The sequence below is a fragment of the Magnolia sinica genome, chromosome 3 (assembly GCF_029962835.1).
Source record: "Magnolia sinica isolate HGM2019 chromosome 3, MsV1, whole genome shotgun sequence".
Lineage (NCBI taxonomy): Eukaryota > Viridiplantae > Streptophyta > Magnoliopsida > Magnoliales > Magnoliaceae > Magnolia > Magnolia sinica.
Window position 1 is genome coordinate 120,999,834 of NC_080575.1, and position 24,887 is coordinate 121,024,720.

General features: G+C 39.6%; 2 protein-coding genes across 7 annotated transcripts in view; one reads left to right on the top strand and one right to left on the bottom strand.

Annotated features, from left to right (window-relative positions):
* Positions 1 to 24,887, top strand: part of LOC131241013 (14-3-3-like protein B) — a 39,976-nt gene that overhangs the window by 9,686 nt on the left and 5,403 nt on the right. The window contains exons 4-8 of one of the 6 annotated variants that reach the window (XM_058239626.1): positions 186 to 295; positions 387 to 535; positions 10,535 to 10,587; positions 11,254 to 11,296; positions 11,346 to 11,732. In XM_058239626.1, coding sequence (XP_058095609.1) covers positions 186 to 295; positions 387 to 535; positions 10,535 to 10,587 — 312 coding nt within the window. In that variant the 3' untranslated portion in view covers positions 11,254 to 11,296; positions 11,346 to 11,732. Of the gene's footprint in view, positions 1 to 185; positions 296 to 386; positions 536 to 10,531; positions 10,588 to 11,253; positions 11,733 to 24,887 lie in introns of those variants that run through there. The other 5 variants (XM_058239623.1, XM_058239625.1, XM_058239622.1 and 2 more) reach the window with 5 other exon arrangements.
* On the bottom strand, positions 12,728 to 19,557 carry LOC131241012 (uncharacterized). The gene is made up of 6 exons (XM_058239620.1): positions 18,951 to 19,557; positions 15,781 to 15,931; positions 15,367 to 15,648; positions 15,127 to 15,298; positions 13,478 to 13,556; positions 12,728 to 13,370 (listed from the first exon to the last, which is right to left on the bottom strand). Exons 1-6 carry the CDS (start codon positions 19,505 to 19,507, stop codon positions 13,178 to 13,180), a joined length of 1,434 nt encoding a protein of 477 aa, XP_058095603.1. The 5' UTR covers positions 19,508 to 19,557; the 3' UTR covers positions 12,728 to 13,177.

The following is a 24,887-nucleotide window of genomic DNA, read 5'->3' on the forward strand; positions in this document are numbered from 1 at the left end:
AGGAATCTGTCGCTATGAGCATTTATCCTCCTCCAGCTGCTACTTGTTAACCAGCATCTGTGCTTTTGCATTTCTGATGATGATTTGATTGATCATTTTATATACTTCCAAAAAATAAAAAAGGCGAATATTGTTGTTTTGGGTGCCACAGTGCTAGTTCTAAATCTGTTTCTGGACCTTTGCAGATGGCTTCTACCACAGCAGAGGCAGATCTATCCCCTACACATCCAATCCGGTTGGGCCTGGCACTAAATTTCTCAGTCTTTTATTATGAGATCATGAACTCACCAGAAAGGTATGCCGAGTATGTGAGGATGTGTATATTCTTGAGTATGAGACGCATCTTAAAGTATGTGGAACCTAATGGCATGCTACTTATATTTCAGGGCCTGCCACCTTGCCAAGCAAGCTTTCGATGAAGCTATTTCTGAGCTCGATACCCTCAGTGAAGAATCTTACAAAGATAGCACTCTGATCATGCAACTTTTGAGGGATAACCTCACCCTGTGGACTTCTGACATTCCGGAGGACGGAGGTAATAGATGATTTGTCACAGAGGTGGTTCACATGAGCCCGTGTGAGCTCGTTTAGGAGTTTGTATAGGTCAAGGATTTCTGTTTTGAGTACCTATTTTATAGGTTAACCTTTAAAGTAAATCACAGCCTCCACCCTTATATATTTACAAATCTGGGATGGGGGTTCTGTTTACAAAGTTTATACTAGGACTTGGTATTTAGTTCATTCTTTTAGCATAATTTCCTTGGAAATTGGATGGTTGAAATAGTTAAACCTCACCGTTTGTTGCACGGCAGAAGTGAGGTCCAACGGTGATTTTTCATGAGTGGTCTGGTTCATAGATCAGGTTGTAAAGAGATGGGAGTATATGCCATGATGCACTTTTTCATGATGGAACAATATCAGTTATTGGAGTTTATCTCCCTCTTTAAAGTTGTTTTTGGAGTTGTGTGAAAAAAGAAAAAAAGAAAAAGCCCAACCTTCCAGAAGTTAGGAATCCAACTCTCTAAGAAATTCTTGAGAAATAGAATCAGAGTTATTGTACAATCCTCGAGGCAAGTGCATGCAAAATATTATCCACGGTTTGTACAAAAATGGCCTATATCTCAGCAATGTGGATCCAACTGTGGATATAAGTGATTCCCATAACCTGATCGAACTATCCTAACCATCTGGTTTGTGTTTTGCAAACAGAGAGTTGGGAAGAAAATACAGCAATGGTCCATATTCAAAAGAAAAGGTCTACAAATAAGATATGTACACCATTTTTTTGGTCCGGTTTTTCATTCTGGAAACCCCATCAACAGTACTTCTTCCCAGGTTTTCCTTCTAAAGAGGGTGCACTAACCAACTCGACTTTCGAGCTTGATTTGACGTCTATTAGTACAGGGAAATTCTGTGGTGGTAACATTACCACCATGACTATGGACTACCTCTTTGGGCCCACCGTGGTTTGTTAATGACATCCACGCTGACCATCATGCACACCACCCCTTGTGTTTAGCTGTCGTTGTCATCACCATCATCATCAAAGCCTTATCCCTACTAATTGGGGTTAGCTACACGAATCATGATATGATGTTCATTCTGGATTCATGATAAAAGTTGTGGCAGAGGTTTCATGCGGACTGCCAACCTGACGCAACCCTCCTTTATGCCAGCTTCAACTGGCAATGAGAACACAAAACTCCAGCAGGAGAAACAACTGGGAGGGGATGCCTTCTATTTTTCATGTGTCCATTTCATATGTGAATGGATTGGATGTCATATACACAACGCAGTGGGCCCTCTATGAGAATCGAGGGTGGTCATCCCCTTCCAATCATTATCATCCCCTCACAATCATGGATTAATCGGGGTGTAGCGCTGGTTTGGTTTGGTTCATGTATGGGTAGAGTGGATGTCATCAACACATCATGGTGGGGCCTAATATTCCAATGTGAGAGATTTTGGATCATCAATGTGATGGAACTCACTTGTACAAAATGCTTTAAGGGTGTTTTGAATATCCTTTGCTAAGGATCATGTAGTGCCTTATAATTCTTTACAATTTTGATCCTTTCAATTTTTGAAAGGAGTCCGTAAGAGCAATAAAGGCTTGATGAGACCTTTATATGGTAATTGATTTACCATTCTAGTCGCATACTGACTAGGATATGTATTGCTCAAGGTTCCCCTTACCCCTAAAACCATGCACGTGATAGAATGGATATGTGCTAGATCAGTTTATTTGCTTACTCACACTACTTGAACCGTTCTACTGCAATTTGGTGAATACATGAAAGTTTAATCTATGTTCATATATAGAGAGAGCCAAATGATGCAGCCTGTGATTTTGTCATGACTAAGACATGTCCAGGTCCGCAGTCTGCTGCTGCTATGGTGCTTGCTTGATTGGGTTTAATAGATTTTTTTGATATGGATGAGAAATAATGTAGGGCATTTCACACCGGGCTCGAGTGGGGTAGCCTGTGGGATGCGGGGACACACCCGGGGTGGGTGGCTCGTATGAGGTGGTACGCATGTCATTTGGGGCTCACGAGGGGGGTTCGGCTAAGGTCCTAACCCATGAGATGTGGGGCCTGGGCTATGAGATAAAGGGATTAATTCGCCATGCGCTAACAGTTCGAGCTTTTAGACCAAGTGGTTAATTGTCCTGCATCAAATTGGTATCAGAGCGGGAGGTCTCGTGTTCGAGACTCCTTATCGGGGGTAATTAATGCAAGGACATTTCACACCGGGCTCGAGTGGGGTAGCTTGTGGGGGTTCATGTATGGATAGAGTGGATGTCATCAACACATCATGGTGGGGCCTAATATTCATGTATGGGTAGAGTGGATGTCATCAACACATCATGGTGGGGCCTAGTATTCCAATGTGAGAGATTTTGGGGAATGCCATCGATGTTGGTGCCCTTTAGATCTAGATTATGGATCATCAATATGATGGAACCCACTTGTACAAAATGCTTTAAGGGTGTTTTGAATATCCTCTGCTAAGGATCATGTAGTGCCTTAAAATTCTTTACAATTTTGATCCTTTCAATTTTTGAAAGGAGTCCGTAAGAGCAATAAAGGCTTGATGAGACCTTCTTTATGTGGCAATTGATTTACCATTCTAGTTGCATACTGACTAGGATATGTACTGCTCAAGGTTCCCCTTACCCCTAAAACCATGCACTTGATAGAATGGATATGTGCTAGATCAGTTTATTTGCTTTCTCACACTACCTGAACCGTTCTACTGCAATTTGGTGAATACATGAAAGTTTAATCTATGTTCATATATAGAGAGAGCCAAATGATGCAGCCTGTGATTTTGTCATGATTAAGACATGTCCAGGTCCGCAGCATGCTGTTGCTATGGTGCTTGCTTGATTGGGTTTAATAGATTTTTTTGATATGGATGAGAAATAATGTAGGGGCATTTCACACTAGGCTCGAGTGGGGTAGCCTGTGGGATGCAGGGACACAATCGGGGTGGGTGGCTGGTATGAGGTGGTACCCATGTCATTTGGGGCCCACGAGGGGGGTTCGACTAAGGTCTTAACCCATGAGATGTGGGGCCTGGGCTATGAGATAAAGGGATTAATTCGCCATGCGCTAACAGTTCGAGCTTTTAGACCAAGTGGTTAATTGTCCTGTATCAAATTGGTATCAGAGCAGGAGGTCTCGTGTTCGAGACTCCTCACCGGGGGTGATTAATGTAGGGACATTTCACACCGGGCTTGAGTGGGGTAGCTTGTGGGATGCGAGGACACACTTAGGGTGGGTGCCTCGTATGAGGCGGTACCCATGTGATTTGAGGCCCACGAGGGGAGTTAGGCCGAGCTCCTAACCCATGAGATGTGGGGCCTAGGCTATGAGATAAAGGGATTAATTCGCCATGCTCAAACAGTTTGAGCTTTTAGAGCAAGTGGTTAATTGTCTTGCATCATGAAAGCTTCCACAAGGTATGTGGGTAGAACCGCACAAGTGTAAAAAAGGGGGAAAGAGGAAGGGATGGTAGTCGGGAAAAGGTAAAGGAGGTGTGTATTTTGAAATGAGTTAATAAAATATAGATGTTTGCACCGTGCTAATGGTTGTATTTCGGATACAGACTAGTAAATGGTTTTCATATAATTCTCTAGTGGGTCCTGATCTGCAAATAAGGCAGCACGCTAACTATTAGTATGTAGTATGTACCACATGAGCTGTGTGACTAACTTATAAAGCGTGCATGGAAAGTAGCATTCATGATTGAAATCATCCATGTTGTGAACTTTATGCCATATTGGGTTCATGATCGGGGCCGTCCATGCATGGAAAATAGGGTTAATGATTGGAACTGACATGCAGCCCACATGCTGATTTGTAATGAGTGGTGAATTATGATTGTAGTCCTTGTTTTGCTGATGTTATTTCATCAGCTACAGGTGTTATTCTAATGGTGCTATTTGTTTGATCTTATGTGTTTACTAGTTGCAACTTGCAAGTGTTAACCGACCAAACCAATTGCGCCAGGGTTGAGTGTATTCACTATTTAATACCTTGGGTTGGATCCAGGACTGGGTCGGGCCTTTGGCTGCCTCTTCTTGAGGTCAAGTTGGGCTTGGGTTGACCCTCAACATGACCTGACCCACCCACCCAAGTTGCACCCTTAGCTATAGGGTGATTGGAATTTAGAAACGACACTTGGTAATGCTTTTCCCTTCCCTCTATCAAATGAAATAAGGAGCTCATCTCACTGATATTTGGCTAATTGGACCCTTAGCTATCTTGGTATTAAAAAACGGTTATGAAATGGAAATGTTTTAAATAGCGTATAGCATGGCATTTAGCCCTCTATAGTGTGTAGTGTAAGCTACACAATCCTTAATATTTTTAATTAAAATAATAGAAAATATGATAAAATTTACAAAATGCATAATTTCTATGAGTTCTTGAGTACGAATCTGAATCATCAACCACTTATTTCCATGCAAAATGCATAAGTGTGACTTCTTTTTTTATTTATTGAAACACCACAAATTCATTATATAAACCACAATTTGGATGGTCTGGATTAGTTTAATGCAGTGCCATGTGTCATAGGTATAAGTCATCACCATTTTAAAATATGTTAAACTAAAATAGAAAAAACACTTTAAAAATGAGATTTTAGGTAGCTTACGCTATCCACGCTACACACTATGCTATGCTACATGCATTGTAGCTTACACTACGAGGGAACTACGCTACTTGCGTACGCTACGTAGCGTTTTTGTTACAGACATAGCGTTTTCGTTACGCTAGGCTATGCTATGCTACAGTGCTATTGAAAACAGTGTAATGGTACTGGTGGTGCTTGTTACATGATACAGGGCTGTAATGCCAGATTTGAAAAGAAAAGAGGCCCGTAACAGGCTGATATAGGGCCGCAATGTACTGATATGCCTATAATGAGCTGATACATTTTTCCTTTAAAAAAATTTCACCGTTACCAACCATATGGCTGTTATGGCTACGTTGCCGTTATTGAATACCTTGTTGGTTATTGTATTTGGAGGCATCTCATCCATGGCTGATAGAAGATTTTCTTAATTGTACTCGTAGCTATCATGCTTATGGAAAATTAGAATATATTCGCCGATGAAAGAAAGTGATAGTGGAATCATCATAGTGCATGTTGATGGTGGAGGCTTTGAAGTTGCAGTGGTAGCAAGATTCTGGAGTGAGGGCTACAACTTAATAGAAGATGCTTGCAACTGAGGTTTTACCTCCTTCACCACCATGATATCATATGGCAATTGGGGATGTTGGATTTCTTTGTTCAATGCCCCTCCTGTGTGGTTTTTTGCCCTCATAAGCTTCCTCTTTTGCTAAAGGGGAAATTCACACCAAATCACAATCATTGCAGCTTACCAGGGTTTTGTGGATCAAGAGAAGTTATCTGAGGTTGTGAAGAGTTGGAAAGGAGGAACCTTTCAAGAGGAAGGAATCTACTGGAGATTTGGCTGTTTGATATTTTGTGGTTTATGGAAAGAGAAAACGATTGAAATGCCAATAACAATGTTGCTCCTCTGGAGAAATTAGAGGAAACTGTGAAGAGCCATATCATCTTGTCTCACCAAAAAGGAGTTTTGTGGGGTTCTAATCTCTGACATCGTAAGCTGGAGAAAAATTGGGTGGGCCTCTTCTAGGATATTGAATTTTGATATTCCTTGGGTTGGAAACTGAGCTGGGGAATGTTCTTTCGAAATGGATATGAAATCAACAGAACAATGTTTTTCACAAATTTGAGGTGTGAATTTAATGAGGGCTGAAACAGAATCTTGATGATTTGTTCTTCATTCTATCCAAAAATATTTTGGTTGAAACTCGAACATCATTCAATAAATGTCATGCCCTAGGCCATCTCTGAGTGTTGTTAGCCATGGAGGAATGTTGTATTTGTTTCTTATAAGGTTCGCAAGGATAGCCAATACCCGGGCAAAATATAGGTTGTAGCAAGATCCAGCCTTCTGTTCCACGGGGTTGTCCTCTTGATGTACTACCCTTATTTTTCAATGAGTGTTTTTATCCATAAAAAAATAAATAGGTTTCCTTCCTATGAAACTTCTAACAACTTCAAATAGTAGTTCTCATGTTCATCATTTACATACTGATCAAGAGGGGGGAAAATCATCATTTACAAGCACATCCTCTAGCCAACCCCAATCAGTCGGGAATTGGGATAAGGCTTAGATGATGATGGTGATTTCAATCATATGCACTCTTATATCTTCTGAGCACTTGAATAAGTCTGACAATCTAACTCAATTTATCAACTTTGTAGCATTGAGCGCATGTTTTACTCCTTCACAATATAATACTAGTTTTCAATTTACTTGCATGCTAGCTCATGCACTCAGTAGCTGAACCTCAAGCATAGTATACACTGTATATGAGTATTCCATGTTATATTGTATTTGAGGGATGTGGACATGGTTGCAGTTGCACATGAAAATTAACTCAGGTATTTCTTATTGGGTGATACATTTCTGCGCCTTGCAAGGTTTGGTTAGTGAACAATCTTCTCCTGTCTGAGGAACAACAAATTCAAGAAAGTCTACCAACACATGCTAGCATACATAAGAAATAGAACTTCAATTCCCATGGACAATTGGTAACAACAGTTCGCACATGAGAAAATGCATTCATGAAAAGAAGAGCTGAATTTTCATCTCAGAACTGGTTATATTATGTTGTGTGGATGTTGCATTCTTCGCAAAGACATACCATGAGCTGATAATTGCATCTTCATTGAATAAGACGCTTGATTAAAGGTGAACCAAAATAGTGTTCAGTCCTAGATGAGGATTAAAAAATTATAGGAATGATGTCAAATATGGGTTGCATCAAGATCTAGCCTTTTGTTGCGTAGGGTTGCCCTCTTGATGTACTTCCCTTATTTTTCAGTGAGTGTTTTTATCCGTAAAAAAGAAATAGGTTTCCTTCTTATGATACTCTTACGACTTCAAACAGCAATTCTCATGCTGATCATTTACAAACTGATCAATAGAAAAAAAAAAAAAAACTGTCATTTACAAGAACATGCACTAGCCAACCCCAATTAGATGATGATTTCAATCACATGCACTGTTATATCTTTCTGAGCACTTGAATAAGGCTGACAACCTAACTCAATTTGTCAACTTTGTTGTATTGAGTGCATATTTTACTCATTAACAATATATTGCTAGTTTTCAGCTTACTTGCAAACTAGCTCATGCACTCAGTAGATAAACCTAAAGCGTAGTATGCACTGTATATAAATGAATATTCCATGTTATATTGTATTTGAGGAATATGGAAGTGGATATGGTTGCATGCAAAAATTACTCTGGTATGCATTTCTGAACTTTGCATGGTTTGGTTAGTGAACGAACTTCTCCTGTCTGAGGAATGACAAATTCAATAAAGTCTACCACCACATGCTAAAATAAGAAATAACACTTCACTTCCCATGGACAATTGGTAACAACAGTTCGCATATGATAAAAATTGTGATGGAAATAAATAATCCATGATAAGAAAATGCATCCACACAAAGAAGAGCTAAATTTTCATCTCAGAAGTGGTTTATTAATCTGTGTGGATGTTGCATTCTTTGCGAAGACATCCATGAGCTTTTAGTTGCATATTCATTGGAGAATACCCTTGATTAAAGGTGAACCAAAATAGTGTTCAGTCCTAGATAAGGATTACAAAATTAAAGAAATGATGGGTTATCCTTGTAATGGGATTGTATCTTTTTAGAAAATTATAGAAATGATGGGTTACCCTTGATTAAAGGTGAACCAAGTAGTGTTCAGTCCTAGATAAGGATTACAAAATTATAGAAATGATGGGTTATCCTTGTAACGGGATTGTATCTTTTTACTAAATATACCTCCAAGTGAGGTTCTTATGACCCTTCTGAACCTGGTGCATATTAATAGGCCCATTGACGGTTAGGTGACTCCACCCATGTTTTGGGAGACCTATTGGTGAGATAGAAAGGGTCATATCTTTCTTTTAGGGGGGAGAATTACTCTCATTAATGCTACTTTGTCTAATCTCTTGGTCTACTTTTTATCTTTACCTAGGCTTCCTATGGTGTTGCCCTCTAGGAGTAAGTGTCTTCAAAGAAACTTGTGGAAAGGGAGAGGGGAAGGGCCTAAATTTCACCTCACGAATTGGGAGGAGATTCAAAAGCGTCTTTGTGGAGGTGCCTCGGTGTGGGAAATGTTAGGGATAAGAATTTGGCTCTTTTGAGCAATTGGCTGTGGATGTTTGCAGAAGAACTAAATGGTATGGAGAAATTAAAGGTAGAAATGGAGATATTTTGAGCATAGTGGGGAAGGGATTTGGTACGTGTATCTGGTTCTTGGTCAGTAAAGTCGATAGAATGAGATTTTGGAAGGATGATGAAGTCCTAGATTTGTCATATTAGGACATTTCTGCTTGCAATTGATATGGAAGAAAAGGTCTAGGATTGTTATGAATTCGTGGGAAACACGTGACTTGGAATGTTAGATAGAGGCTGGCTTTCTTGCAAATGTGCTCGGCAGGTTGTGCCATGTGCAGATTGATAGCTCATCCAGGAACAGGAAAGTGTGGAAATGGTTGCCAAGTGGGAAGTTTCCAGCTAGCTCGTTATATATGTACTTACAAAATGGGACAGTGTTTCTCCTCCACGTACTAATGTATGGAAGGTCCCCTTTCTTTTTTTCTTTTTTGGAAAGATACGGAAAGTCCCTATTCCCCCAAGAGGTCAAGCTTTTTCTTGGGCAGCTGCAGCCAACAAGATTTTAGCGTGAGAAAGTTGCAGATGCAGAATATACCATTTCCCAACATGTGTGTCACGTGCAGAAAAGAGAGAATCCCTTGCGAGGAAGGTTTGGGTTCCTCTCGTCTTGTATTAGGGTGGTTTGGCTATTCAATGATTATATTGATGAGTTGATGGTAGAATGGCAGGGTGGTCCTTTCAATGGCCCTAAAGAGATTTTGTGGAGGATGATGTTTTTTTCAGAATGTTATGGGTTTTGTGGAAAGAGAGGAATAACAGGATCTTTTAAGGGAATGTGCGTCGATTCTGTCAACCAAAAGGAGGATTTCTCTCATGATTTCTAGGTGTTGCCAAGGCAGGAATTTAGAGGATGTTTCTAGGCAGGCCTCTCAGGGATTGGGGCGGGCTTTAAGTTGGTTTGTCCCTTGTAGCGTCGGGTGGGCCCCTGGGGCGTCCCCTGCTTTTGTTTTTTGTTTTCTTGTTTTGGGGCTGTTTGCTGTTTGTCCTTTTCCTTGTTAATAAAATAAAACCATCATTCCAAAAGGAAAATATAGCAATGGTCTGCATTCAACTGAAGAAGTCCCCAAATGGGTGGTCAAGATCTTAAAATCTGAGAGCTTTTGGGGTGCATGGGCCAGTCCACAACAAGACACAACATACGGATGGTATGGATTACCAAAGCTTCAGCCCAACTTGTTAGGACTGAAAACCTCAATGCCTCAGGTGGATGATCCTCTACCTTCCATTCATTCCTAGATGTTATTTTTACAGGAACAAGATGTAGTTTGAGCATTCCCAGGTATTGCTTTGAGTGATTCTAGCCTTTACCATGCAGGTGAAGAAAATAGTTGATGTATGTTCAACTACTTATCTTTCTTTTGCTGACAAGTATGTGAAGATTAAATTCGGGATATCCAGTGTAAATTTGGTTGTATGCAATTGTTAAAAACTGTGTTATCTTGATTGAAGTTTTGTCGCATAGAATCAAAGGGATTGGATTGATCATAGTTACGCAGCTCAAACAATGTTTAGTTTTTGCCAAAATTCCAAGTTTTATAGTTAGAGGACTGTTTTCAGCAACATAATTCACTTGTGAGATGGAAGCACACTTCTTACAAGTAATTGTTGTTGCAATCTCTTCATCTGTAGTCGCTTCAGATGTTTAATCCTGAATTATGTTTATAAGATTCTTTGCGGCTGAGGATAGGTCTTTGATTTCTGGCATCTTCCTATTCAATGACTGCAGAAGACTCTCAGAAGATGGAGAGCATTGCCAAAGTTGGTGGAGGTGATGACGCATAGGTGCTTTCTCTCTCTCTCTCTCTCTCTCACACACACACACACACACACACACTCACACACACACACAGAGACAGAAATCCTGACCGTTTACCTGCTTGGCAATATTGTCTCAGTTTGGAGGTCTTTTTGTGGATAATGAAATTGCACAAGTTTGGGTAATCATAGCTTGTTGGAGTGGTTTCTGAGGATTACAAATGGATGGTTCAGTGGAAAGCAAGGTTTAAAGTATCGTCCGAAACTGGTACTTATCACCTGATACATACTGGTATCATCGATGATACAGCCGTACCAGCCTGAAACAGCTTGATATGGGGGCGATATGGTGTTGAATCAATCAATACCTGATACACAGATTTCGAACCTTGGTAAAATGTCTAACCAAAAGTTGCTATACTCGATCTTCAGAAGTCTTCCAATCGGCAGCTAGGATCATCCAATTGCTGCAAATTTTGGGGCGTGGACCATGAAGATAGGTCCCAACAAATGCATTGTCAAGATCATGAATATATATATATATATATATATATATATATATATATATATATATATATATATATATATATATATATATATAGTTAAACACTGCAAGTCTCTCCAACTTCTATTTCACCGTTCTAATGAAACATGATCCCATCCTTTTCATATGGAATTTTGCTTTTTTTGCAGTGAAACAGGTAGGAGCTGGAGCCTCAGCTGTGTAAAACGTGAAGTATGTTGAAATATCCTCAGCCTTTCCTTTTCCATAAAAGGTTTTTCAGATATCCGTTATTTCTGGTGTGGTTTTTTAGTTGACATCCAGACACTCCAAATCTAGGCTTTGGAAAAGAAAAAAAAAATTGGATTTCAGACTGGCGTGGTTTCTTTAGGAGTTCTATGAATGCAGGAAAGCAGAAGACTTGTACTATTGTTTTACCACATTCCCTGTCTTCTTCTTCTTCTTCTTCTTTTTTTTCTTTTTTCTTTTTTCTTTTTTGTTGTTGTTGTTGTTGTTATTGTATCATTTGACTTACCAATGGTGATTGCCATGCCCCCACATATATGCTATTATTTGATCAGCTTCTCCTCTGTTTGCCACTCTTTCTGATGTAATAATTTGATGAACTTCTGGGACTGTGGGTCCCACCCAGTGTTTGATGTTGATTACAGCCTCCCTTGTCATATCCCAGATGGTAGTCTTGTTTGCAATTGATCCAATTATTTAGTACAAGGAGTTTGGGTACCTGATGGCACACATGTAAATCCAGACTGACCTAGTTATGGTCCCCCATTGTGGATGGGTTGTTGCATGGCCTAAACGCTACACATTGGATGATCCCAACAATCTTGATTGGTGGTCATCAAGTGGACACTTAAATGGAAATAAAAATTTAATGGTTAAGATTGTCCGATCAGGTAATAATGTTTGCAGAGGGTCTATTGCTGGGGCAGTTTTAACTTTTAAACCATGTCCCATGCACAATAGGACTTGGCTGGATTGCATTGCTGATGGTTGTATGCACACAAATTGCATTAATGGCCAATTTCAAATTCATCTTGAGGTAATTTTGAAATGAGGAAAATGATCGTTGTCATGGATAATCCATGAAATGATAGATTTGGCAATGGAATATTCGGCTGTTGTTGAATGCCAACACCTTGTTATTTTTTGTGCAAGGGCCATCAGTGGGGCTCATGATATCAATTTGCATGATACCCCCAGGTGTCAGCTGATAGGGCAGTTCTTTGAATTTTGAACAACCAACAGCAGGGCTCTCTCAAGTCTCAATGGATGCCAAGTTAAACCACTACGAACCGCATACATGGTGGATCATGAGTGGCAAGGTTACAGCTAACCGTTACCTTGAACACAACAGACCATAGAATTTGGGCCGTGTTCAGGTTCTGTTAACAATTTATTGATGGTTTGCCAGTGCAGACTGTTTGATCTCACAATAATCTATGGAATTTTTGGAAGTTGGTGGCCAGCGGATGGGAACCCCTCCCAGGAAAACATCCAATGGGTGGGTGGGTGGTCACCCTGGGAAAACATCCGGTGAGCGGTTCCAATCTGGCACAGGTTCCTCCTTTATTTGTGCGAAACAAGTGCAATTAGTATTGCTCCTGCGCTGTGCTGTGCTGTACAAGTGAAACTTGTGAACAATGAAAGAATCTCGAGGAAAAGAAAATTTTCAATGGTCAGATGTTCGTTTGAGATTTTGAAGTTACAGACCGTGACACATAAATGATAAGAGACTTGGGAAACAAGAAAACTAAAAGAAGCAACAGCTTCCTTTCTCATCCGACTCAGAACAAGATCAACCACGTTCCACACATGCACCGTGGCATCTAATACTGGAGATAAATGTACACAACATTGGCATATGCGCGTAGATGGCCCCTACAAAATGGGATTACTGAATAATCCTGTGGAACCAATTTGCCTTGGAAAAAAAAAAACAGATTAGGCGGTTTACTATTTTTGCTTCCTTCCTGCCCCGAGTGATGATACACAGCCCTTACCTCGCATTTTGGCAGCAGATCAAATCCTAGTAAGGGCTTTCTGCAAAACCTTCCGTTTAGGACCTTTTTTCATTTGGTCAGCAAACAACAATCATGACTGCTGAATTCCAAATCTTCTAACATCAGCTCCTAAAGAATGAAGCTTCTTCTCTAGATTCTCATAACCCCTGTCGATATGAGCTGCACCAATGATTTGAGTAATCCCTTCTGCAGCCATTCCAGCTAAAACCAGTGATGCCCCACCTCTTAAATCAGTTGCCACAACCCGAGAACCACGTAAGGTGCTGAGAAGGGGAAAGAGCAATACCGTTCATGTTTTTAGTCACAAGTAAATTGCAAGTATCATAAACTTCAAAGGAAAAATGATGGTGTGATCAGAATACAAGCATACCTTCCATGGTCCTTTCCGTGGACTAAGGCTGAGCTCCCACAAACTTGAATTCTTGCTCCAAGCTTCTGCAGCCCTCTCACTATTGCATACAAGATGGGCATATAGTCATAATCAGTGAACTCACATTAGAAAGCATTTCATTTCTTTTGGAAGTTGGGAGCATGGTGTGGGGGATGAAAAAATGACAACAAAACGCTCATGTTTAAGCTCTTTGGGAATTGGTATGGGGCATCTCCACCGAATGAACCATGCGATGACTACTACTGAGAGTAGCCATCTGAATCCTACTATCACATCCCATGTGTGTAAGATCCAGGCCATTCATTTTAGGTGCATCCGCCATGTGTTGCCACCTGAAAAATCAGGCTGGCTGGCCATTAGGTGATCATATGTAGGTCAATTGTTGATTTGGCCAGTCTTCTTTCACCCATCTTTCTTTTCATATTTGAGTGATCCACACCATGTCCAGGCCGGCCTATTTTTGTGAAGCAACACATGGTGGGACCCAGCATACACCCCCCAAAAAAAAAAAAAAAGAAAGTCCGATGCGATTCGTCTAAGTTGACTAAGACTAGGTTGATTCCGACTAAGTTGACTAAGACTAGGTTGATTCTGACTTATCCAGTTTGGCACCACGAGGTTTGAGGAATAGAGGGTTGATTTGGCCGAGTCGCCACTCAACTCAGGACAAAACAAATCGGTTGAAGTTGATGTCTTACAACCTTCCTGGAATCTAACTTGAAATGGACGTTGGTACATGTTGGAAGAGTAGGATTCTGCTGTTCGACCAATATAGAACCATAAAACTGTTGGAGAAGAAGGATAAAAATTATAGGTTGTAGCAAATTCTAGTAATGACTAGGGAACCTGATAATGAACATGATAAGATAACCATGTTAGTTTTCTCTACCTTTGATACTTTCTTTGAACACGGGCAAACTAGGAAGATCAGCACAAAACTTACTTTTCCACCTAAAACTCATCATCCATATTGTTGTGCAGCATAAATCATATAATTTCTCATAAAGATGGATAGAATCAACAGCCATTTTCCTGTGGGTGACTTTTTGGATGGTGGGAAAAGAAGAAAATGGGTGAGTTTTCCCATGGTGGGACGTTTTGCTATGTTTAGATGACAAAGAAAATATTAGATTTCAAAAAGCAATCATTATTCAAAAACCATAGTATAATTCTCAATTGCAAGTTCCAAGCTGACCATTGTGAGAGCTTTATGAGATTTCCAAGTGCTATCCAAACAAGGCCCCCCAAAAATGGAATCCATGGGAATCCATCTTTCAATAGTATGCTCAAAAAAATCTTGGAAAATCATCACTGGATAATCATTACAATTTTCTTTTGTTACACTATACAAACATGCCCTAAATGAGAACATCTTGTGAAAGAATTGGTGATGGCTGTGAATGCAATTGGCGATGATCGATTTAGGAAACAGGTGAAGTAACTAACAAGTTCAAACAATCACAGAAATATTTCATTGAATTTTGTGACTAAATATGCTCTAATAACATACTTCAAAATGGTTCCCTTCCATTTCTCTCATACCATGAAATGTTGATGTTGTACCAGGTTGTATACAAGTGAAATACTACTGTTAAACACAGGATTTCAGGAGATGGAGTATCACACACCATGAGTCATGCGGCCTTCAAAAACAGATTCATCCACAGTCCACGAGCCATTACAAGTTGCAAGGAGTACCATAAATTGGGGTTGAAGGTCTGTAGGAAAACCAGGATACGGGCATGTTTTAAAATGAAAGCCTTGAAGATCACCACCAACCATTGCAGGCACCGCTGACACCTGGTGATGAACATAGGCTTTCAGACCCAAGGGGAAAACTGATAACGAAAAGCTTAAAATGGTCATACCTCCAAAACAGAGTCCCTATGTGCAATCTTGCAACCAGCAGCTGAAAGTCTGTTCATCATGCATGTTAAATGATGAGGAATGACAGGTGACATTGAAATGCATGAACGAGTGATGGCCGCAGCAACTGCAAATGTACCAGCTTCAATGCGGTCCGGTATTATTGTGAACTCTGCACCATGCAACTGTTTCCTGCCATGAATGACAAGCTTTCCTGTTCCAACTCCTTCCACAATTGCCCCACTAGCAATCAGAAACTGTGCAAGATCAACCACTTCTGGTTCCTGTGGCAAAGTCAGGCCACCACCCATTTCAATTGTCAATATGATTTATCTGCAAACAAAAGAAATAAATATTGTTCCATAGTCTTAAAAAATGAAAAATGCACAAATGATCTATTCTTCTCTGAATTGTACTTGGGCTACATTTGTAAGCACTGTCACTCCATCAGCCATTGACGCTGCCATCATAAGAGTTTCTGTCGCACCAACGCTGGGGTAACTAAGATGGAACCTTCCCCCAACCAGCCTTCTGCCATTTGCAGCACATGCATGCACCTTCCCATCCCTGTAGAAGTTGCAGATCTAATCAACTGAGAACTGCAATCACATCATCTACCAAGCTTATGCTGCTGCTTTAATCATTATAGCAAAGTTTGGGTAAGGATTATCATGCAGGGCCCAAAGCTTACAAACAACAATTGATTCATGATAGAATCTCTTATGCAGCAAACAACTACATTTTTTAATAAATTTGTTTGAAAGGCTTCATCATTCGGGTGGAACCTTTTTCCTTTGTTTTCAAGTGGTACTTGTTTACTATTTTAGAACTTCAATATATTTGTCATCTTGATACATCTATCTACTAAATGTTGGTATTAGAGAGCATACCGGATTGGCAAAAAAAAAACAATATGATACAGGCCTTGTGTAGCAGTATTGGCCCGTATCAATTGACTTTTTTTTTTTTGGCTTAAGGAAAATATCAGGTAAATAAAAAAAAAATCAAGAATTTATCCTCTCTCTCTTTCCTTTCCTTTTTTTTTTTTGGACGTGCATAAGTTGACTGTCAATTTGACCTGTTGAAAGTCAACTAAATGGGCCCTCATTGAATACAAATAAAGCATGATTTGCTGAATTGGGGTCCATTACATCGAAATACAACAAAAAGAAGATGAAAACATCAAAAAAGAAAGTGAACGTCTACCTTTCTTTTCGATTTTTGCCATAATGGTCCACTTTAGTTGAATTATTGAATCCCACTCAAATCATTTATTTTGATCCAATATAGGTCTAAATCTAGCTTAAAATGACTTTCTAAGCCCCTTCCATGGTTTAAATGAAAAACAAGAAAACATTATTGAAATTTTGATATGGATATGATACAGCCATTTTAGTTGAGACAATACCGATATTGGAAACTAGGGGTGCAGGGCGTGAAGGCTTGCTAATTCCACATGCACGTGGACCCCTACCCATCCACATGCAAGCACACATGCCAATATGGAGATGTGAGATGTATAGCCAATATGGGCATTACCTAAGATTAATATAATAGCCTTTCACCTATCCTTGTTCCTAACATCAAGCCAAACCAAAAAAGGGCAGACGTCTTTGCTATAGCATTTTTGCATTTTACTCAACAATAACTAGCACCATTTTGATAGAATCATAGATGACGAAGTAAGTATCTTCAAGACCAATTAACTTAACAGGTGCCAAGTTTCAGTTAACAATTTCGATGAGACTTTCAGCCCCGCTTAAAGTGGTAACCTGCAACCATATGCACAGTCCCCACTCTTGTTCTTCCACAGAACTGGCTTGTTCATCAGTTGGATGTCAAAATACCTTTTTCCATCTTAACAGAGACTGAAACATAGTGTTCTAGATTTTCAATATGATGTTTTGATCAATTGTTGACACTCTGCAGCTCTGTTAACTAGAATAACATCATATTTAAGGTGATTTCTTTCCTTTTTTTTAATGACATCAAGGTGTCCCCGTCCCATTTTGAGGCGAGACTATTCCCTGCAGATACACACAATCACCCGCAAACCACATGCATTGGGTAATCCCGGGGAGGGGAATCGAATTTGCGTGTGTGGGGAGCACACCTATATTTAAGGTGATAGTCACTTAAAACAGCAATGAGGCCTGATTTCGCATGCATGTGTACATAACAAATATGGAGATTCCACATCTTTGCAGAGTAATGGAAAAGAACAGAAAACGAACATATGATGATGTAAAGAATAATATTTTTATTTTTGGAAGGTAAAGAATAAGATATTTGCCATATTTGCCATATGCACTGATATGGTACCTATGATCACTCTCCTCCAACCCATTACAGATCACGCCCAAAGAAAATGGCCAACATAGTCTGGATGAGTACACAGAAATCTCCCAATTAGAAACATGAGAGATGATTCATTCCTGCCGCAAATGACAAATTGTCATTTGTATGCACTACCATGCAATGGGTAAATAGCATGGCCTCGTTACAGCCAATATAGTGTGCTGAAACCCAACATTTTGATTAAAGGACATTGGATTTAAAAAATTTTTTTTTTTTCAAGATTATGGATGCAATGGTACTTTTTTTTTTTCTATGATGGAGATAATATAAAAAGAAAAAAAAAAAAAACCATTGATCCATGAAACATGGTGCTGATTTGGCTTGAAGAGCACAAAACTTCAGCAATTTGGGTACGGGTCCTGACCATCGTGGTTATTATGCTTTTCTTTGCCATGTATATATGCATCATATACTGTCAAATACAAACTTTTGTTTTCTATTTCTACACAAATTTTTAGTTTCTCTTTCATGTTTTCTACGTTCTTGTATTTAATATTTTAGAATTAATTTACCATGCCATCATGTTTATTGGAGCATTTTTGTCCCAAAAAATAAAAAAATAAGATAGAAGGATCAGGGTCCAATCCAGCTTTTATTCATTGGTTTTATACCATCTTACCCACCAAACCAAAAAAAAAAAAAAACAATAAATAATAAAAAATCAACAACTCTTGAACTTCTTACAAGTATCATGTACTGTGTAAAATTCAATAGATTGATCAGATTGCAATAACTAAGTTGCAACGAAATGAAGCTTCCAAAATAGGATCAGTCCCGCTTTATTTAAAAGAACAATCAATCCTGAACAGTGGTTACTTTCATTCTAAGACATTGCGAGACATCCAATTACTATTATTGGAAAAACAGAGACATTTCACAACCACAATTTAGCATCCTAATTAGAGAGTTGATCACAGACAACCGGAAGTACGGTACAACCCATTTTTTATGCCTCCAGAAATTTGTCCTTCCACTTTTTCCCTTGAAAATGTCAATACTTCAAAGGAAAATGCTCGTAAAAATGGGTCATAAGTGAAGTTAACCTACAGCTGGTTGTAGGTGATCAGACCTCTCTGAGAGCTGATCCCAATGCAATTGGAACCAGCTGTATATCCAAACGCATCCGCAGAAATCAACACAAGAATAACAACAAAAGATAAAATTACATGAAAATCATCGCATGGATTCTGATCATAAGAACTTATAAGAACATCGAAACAATCTTAACCTCAATTCGACAACAGCACCAAGCGCTCGAAGCCCATCGAGAAACAAATCAGTAGGGCGAGCCCCGATATCACAGCCGCCAGGAAGCGCGACCACAGCCTCTCCAAACCGAGAGAGCAGCGGTCCCACTACAAAAAACCCAGCCCGCATTTTCCCGACCGAACGCGGACATGGCTCCAGAGAGCAAATCCCCTCCGTATTGACCACAATTTCTCCATTGGAGATTTCGACTCGAGATCCCAAAGACTGCAGAATCGAGATCATCGATCTAGTATCAGAGAGATCTGGCATTCTGCGGAGAATAGAAGTACCGGAGCAGCAGAGGGTCCCAGCGAGGACCGCTAGTGCCGAGTTCTTGGAGCCGCTGATCTCGACGTGACCGGAGAGTTGGGATGGGCCGGTTACAATGAGCTTGGCATCTAGGGTTAGAGTTTGGAGGGTAGTTTGGTAACGGAGGGCGAGCGGCGGGAATGTTTTTTTCTTGAGAGATAGAGAAGAGAGGTTTTGAGGGATGGTATGAGAGAAAAGATTTGAGGAAATGTCGGAGACGAAAGCCATCGGAGAGAGGCGGGAGATTTTGGATGATGCGGTGTATTTAAGTAGTAAAGAATTACCGGTTCGAGTGCTTACCTGTCCGGTAGACTACGAGGAGTTTCAACACAGCGTCTTGGGTTCGATACCCATGGGCGGTGAAATCCCACTGCGTGGGTGTACGTCGGGTGCGTGTGTAAAAATAAAAATAAAAATAGTAAAGTACTCCAGGATTCGGGTGCGTGTGTTAAAAAAAAAAAAAAAAAACAGTAAAGAGCTACAGGATTGATTGCAGCTGCCTCCCTACATTATATAATAATTACACATAGGTCTCGTTTAGGGGTGTACACCGAGTTGAACCGGCTCAACTCAGCTCAGGCCAGTTCAAGCTGAGTTCACCTACGCAGCATTTTCACAAACACATATATTGTACCTTCAAAATGTCACTGTATATGAAACAATAATAGTAGTTTCACACGTATTTTATCAAACACATTCTAAGTAACATAGAAATAAAGAAAAAATGGTATTCGTTTCATGTATGGTATTTGTTTCATATACATAGATTTGAGTTCAATTTGAGTTCAATTCGAGTTGGGTTTGATCCGAATCGAGTTGAGCTGGGCCAGCTCAAACTCAGCTTCAAACTGGGTTGAACCGAGCTTTTTCGAGTAGAGTCGAGTGAACTAACCGAGCTAGTTACTCCCTAGCCTCGTTTCTTTTGGATTATTGCTGGTTACTCTTCTCATGTTAGAGGAAAATGCACCAAAATGACATGAATACTCTCAAACAAGGAGTTCATTTTGCGTGCTTGTGGGGTCCACCGTTATTTATGAATGGAATCTAACCCTCCCAGTGAGAGATGACCTCTGTGGCCCCACCCTTATGCATGCATCAGATCGGACGCGGATTGCTTCCTACCCTGCCAGTGTCTAGCCACGAGCGAGCAGTTCTTTGGGCAGGCCCACCGTGATGTATCTGTTTATCCACACCGTCCATCCCTTATTTTAAGATAATTTTAAAGCATGTAAACAAAAACAAGGCAGATCACACACTCAAGTGGACCACACCAAATAATAAGCCTGTTTTGCATTAAATGCGAGAGTAATCTGTGGTGTGATCCACCTTAGCCTTGGATCTCACTCGTTTTTGTGCTCATGTCTTCAAATTATTTGAGAAAAGTGATGGACGGTGTGGAGAAACAATACATAACAGTGGGCCTGCTCCCAGAACTGCTCGTTCGTGGCTAGAGACGGGCGGGGTAGGAAGCAATCCGCATCCCATGAGATACACCCTATAAGTGAGGTGGCTAGATCACATGTTGCCACATGGTACATGTGTGGCCAAACTGCTCCTCTTTTTTCCTTGACAAAAGGAGTGGAACTTGTTCGGTGGAAGGTTGGGGACAGGAAACTCCGAAAATGCAACGATTATGAAAACTACAAAGGTTCTCGATCCAAGTGAGCCACACCATAGGAAAAAGTTGGGATGAGACACCCAAACAAATAAAACCTACGAGCCTGCCTTATTTTTACATGTCATCCAGTCCATTCATCAGATTAAAGGACACTAAAAGTCAGGCCATTCCAAAACTTGAGTGGGCCATGAATATAGAGCCCACTTTAGCTGATCCAAGGCTCAACGTGGTGTATGTGACTTACATCCACGCCATTCATCTGTTTTGACAGCTCATTTTAAAGTATTAATCCAAAAATTGAAGAATATCCGAATCTTAAATGGACCATATAACAGAAAACAGTTGTAATTGAATACCAACTGTTAAAACCTTCTTGGGGCTGCCTGAATGTTTGTTTGTCATCCAACCTGTTTATAAGGTCATAAGGACTTGATGAAAGGACCATTCAAAAATTTTGGCCTAAAAATGATAGTGGACAACTTGCTGCAGAGGAAATCCTATCAACATGTGGTGTGAGTGCTGGTTGTGTATTAAAAACAACAAATAAAAAAAGAACGTTCATATATCAAAGCAAATGAATGACTTTAGAGAAAACTCCAAACCTTCTGTTTACGTTTCTTAAGTAAGAACATCTAAACATTATATCTCCAACCAGATGGACAGCTCAGATCTTACACACTTTATGCATATTAGCACGGTTTTAACGTGCGTGTATTGCGACAAAGAATTCTTAAAATTTCACCTGATCTCTAGCAATGACGAAGGGAAGCACGCGTGAGAGGGAACTGCAAAAAGGGCACGGGCTTAGTGCACCTAGAGCGTACGATTGCATCCTACGAGCTATGTGGGGCCGACTGTGATGTATGTGTTTTATCGACTGTCCATCCATTTTAACATATTATTTTACGGCCCAAAAAGAAGTAAATCAAAGGTTCAAGTGGGCCACACCACAAGAAGCAAGGGTGATAATGAGGCCATCGTTGGAACCTTCCTAGGGCCCACTGTGATGTTTATTTGCCATCTAATCTGTTCAGAAGGTTATATGGATGCGGATGAAGAGAAAATATAATTATTAGATCTAAAATTTCCTAATGCTGGCATACATGATCAATGATTTGGATTTACCTCAAGATGGATAATTTGATCGAGAGTAGTTATGTTTGAAATTATTCTGGGAGCCTAAATCTTAGGCCTGATATTCTATCTTATCTTTGAAAAATTTGGGCCCACTTTAGACATTTAGACCAATTGTTATATTTTTATTTTATTTTATTTATTTATTTTTCTATTATCCTTGAGCCTATCGAGGCATCTGTCCACTTCAGCATATGGGCCTTAAAGTCATACATTTAATGGGTATTCCATTAAAACAATACATTGAATATGTCTCGCCTTAATCGTGCATTTAATGGTCTTCATATGGTCTGCGGGTTGTGATCTATTTTTTACCTGAATTTTGGCCCCCCTTTGGATCAACTGATTTGATAATCTTATTTTCCTTGCCGAGAGCTTTGAATTTAAATGATGAAGATATCAGATGAACAAAATTGATCACTTATTAAGCTACATCTGATGTTTCAATTGGCAAAATTGAGTGAAATTTGGTCTGAATAACCAAACTGATGTGATCTTTAACATGGATCTCTCATATTTTCTAAAACCTTTACAAATCTAGCTAAACTTATTGTGACCATTAAAATGTGTTTTCGATAGATCTGATTCGTTTTGAATCAAATTTGGCTTAAATTTGTTTGTATTTTTTTTTTTTTAAATTTTTTTAAAGCCTAATTAGCATGTTCCAAACACATCCAATAACTTATATTGACCTACGGATGGCTCGATTTTAAAATTTAATAAATATAGTTATTATATGTTATTCTTTATAATTACAATGAATACTTTATCATTTTGTACAAAGAGAACCGGATCAAATAAATAGATGGTTGGTAGGTTTCACTTGATGGACGACCCCTGTAATTTATTATACATGTGATTGAAGCTCTAGCTTTTTGTTGAATTATCTGTTACTTTTTTTTTTTTATGTTCTGAATTATCTATTTGTTGGGTCACCTATTGAATTGTTTAATGGTTTTGCAAAAACATCGAAGCCCAGAAATATCATACCAAGTCCTTTTAATTTCCAATTTGTATGACAAAATGAGCTGGTTTAATAGTATACAATCTATGATATTTCTATAGAAAAGAGTCTGTACCACCTCTATTGCGACTTAACATGAACAACCCTTTCATGGCATCATCTCACAATCTAGACCAATTAGCGCCTTTTAATAAGTTGCACGGTAAAATTTTCACTCCCTTAGAGGTCTCGCCATCCAAGCAAATATGGTGCGTCGGATAGTCGTATAGTTGAAAATCACACCAACTATAGTGATCTGACTGTTTGGATTGTTCTGATCATGCCCATCGCATGAAGGGTCTCACTCTACATCTTGATGCATGGGTATGATACATAGAAAATTGTAGAGCTGCCTATTGTTAAATTCAATTGTTTGAAGGCTACGTAATCTAAGGATGTCACACACATGTCAGATTGGACCATTGTAAAATCCCATACTTTTCAGTACTCCATTGTTAACATTTAAATCAAATTTAGTACAAGTGTGTGAGAATTCATAATCTATAACTAACATGTCAATTGATTGCCCATAATTCGTCCATCTTTTTTTTTTTTTTTTCACACGCACACACACCCCCACACACTCACGCCTTAGTGGGTTTTGGACTGTATCATGTTACGGTTTGGGGCGATACCTACTCGATTTGGCACACCTTAGCTCTAACTCAGACTCTCAATATGGTGGGCCAGGGTCAAAATCTCTCCCAACGATCCATCTTAAAACATTTAGATCAATTAATAAAATGTCAACATTTTAAATTCCTTTACTAACTCAGTGGTAGGGATCTATTATTATGAAATTTTGTTGGGGAGAGATTTTTCTCAGACATATGATCTATGTAAATAGTGGGGCCCACCATGAAGCTCCTCATCTGGTAGGCTGCACCATTGAAATCAATGGATGGCTCAGGTTCAGACTCAGCGTACAAGTTTGGCCCATGTAATGAGTAGGATTTTAAGGACCCGCGATTGGTCCATCTTAATTGGCTCATTTGAGATCATATATAATTATTCAACCTAACATATGCAACTAACTATCGAGGCATGTGATATCACTCCTGAACACCTTATATTGATCTACATACAACAAGACAATCCTTCATTTGGACCGTGGATTTCAAATTTGATGACCATTAAATCGTGAGGTTGATTATGTACCTATCACTAAATATCACAATCATCGATATGAGGAAGTAAATAATCGTTCTTCCACCTATCAACTGTTATGACCCTTCCAAGCTGATGGCAGATCTTACAAATAAATAAGTAAATAAATAACATAGTAATATGAATAATATTATGGAAGGGATGCAAATAACAAAAATGGGGTCACCAACACAAAGAAAGTAGGACTGAACACACCCAAATGATCCTTAGAGTCTTTTTGACCGTTAATATTCAAAACAGGATGAATCCAACTGTTGGATCAGTAAAGACCAATGGAATAACCCAAAATTTAAGTCATGGGACACATATAAAATTTATATCTGCCTGACACCCGGTAAAAGACAATATATGGATTCCTAGAAGTGAATGGACGGGGTAGATTTATCAAAAAAATCATTGTGGATCCCACACTGGTTACGTGCACACCACAGCGGTCCGTGCACGACGTGCACCGGACGGCGTCAAGGGTCAGCCGGGCGCCGACCCGTGAAAATTTGAAAAAATAGATGGAGTGACCTCCCTGCCTCATGTGTTAAACGCGATAAACGGAAAGAGTCCGTTCATCACGATATGTGGCCCACATAAGGCCACCATACGTATGATCCAGACCGTTAATAGGTCTTTCACCATCTAAAATACCAAAAAAAATGTCATCCAACCAGGCCCATGCACTCGTTCTCATGCAC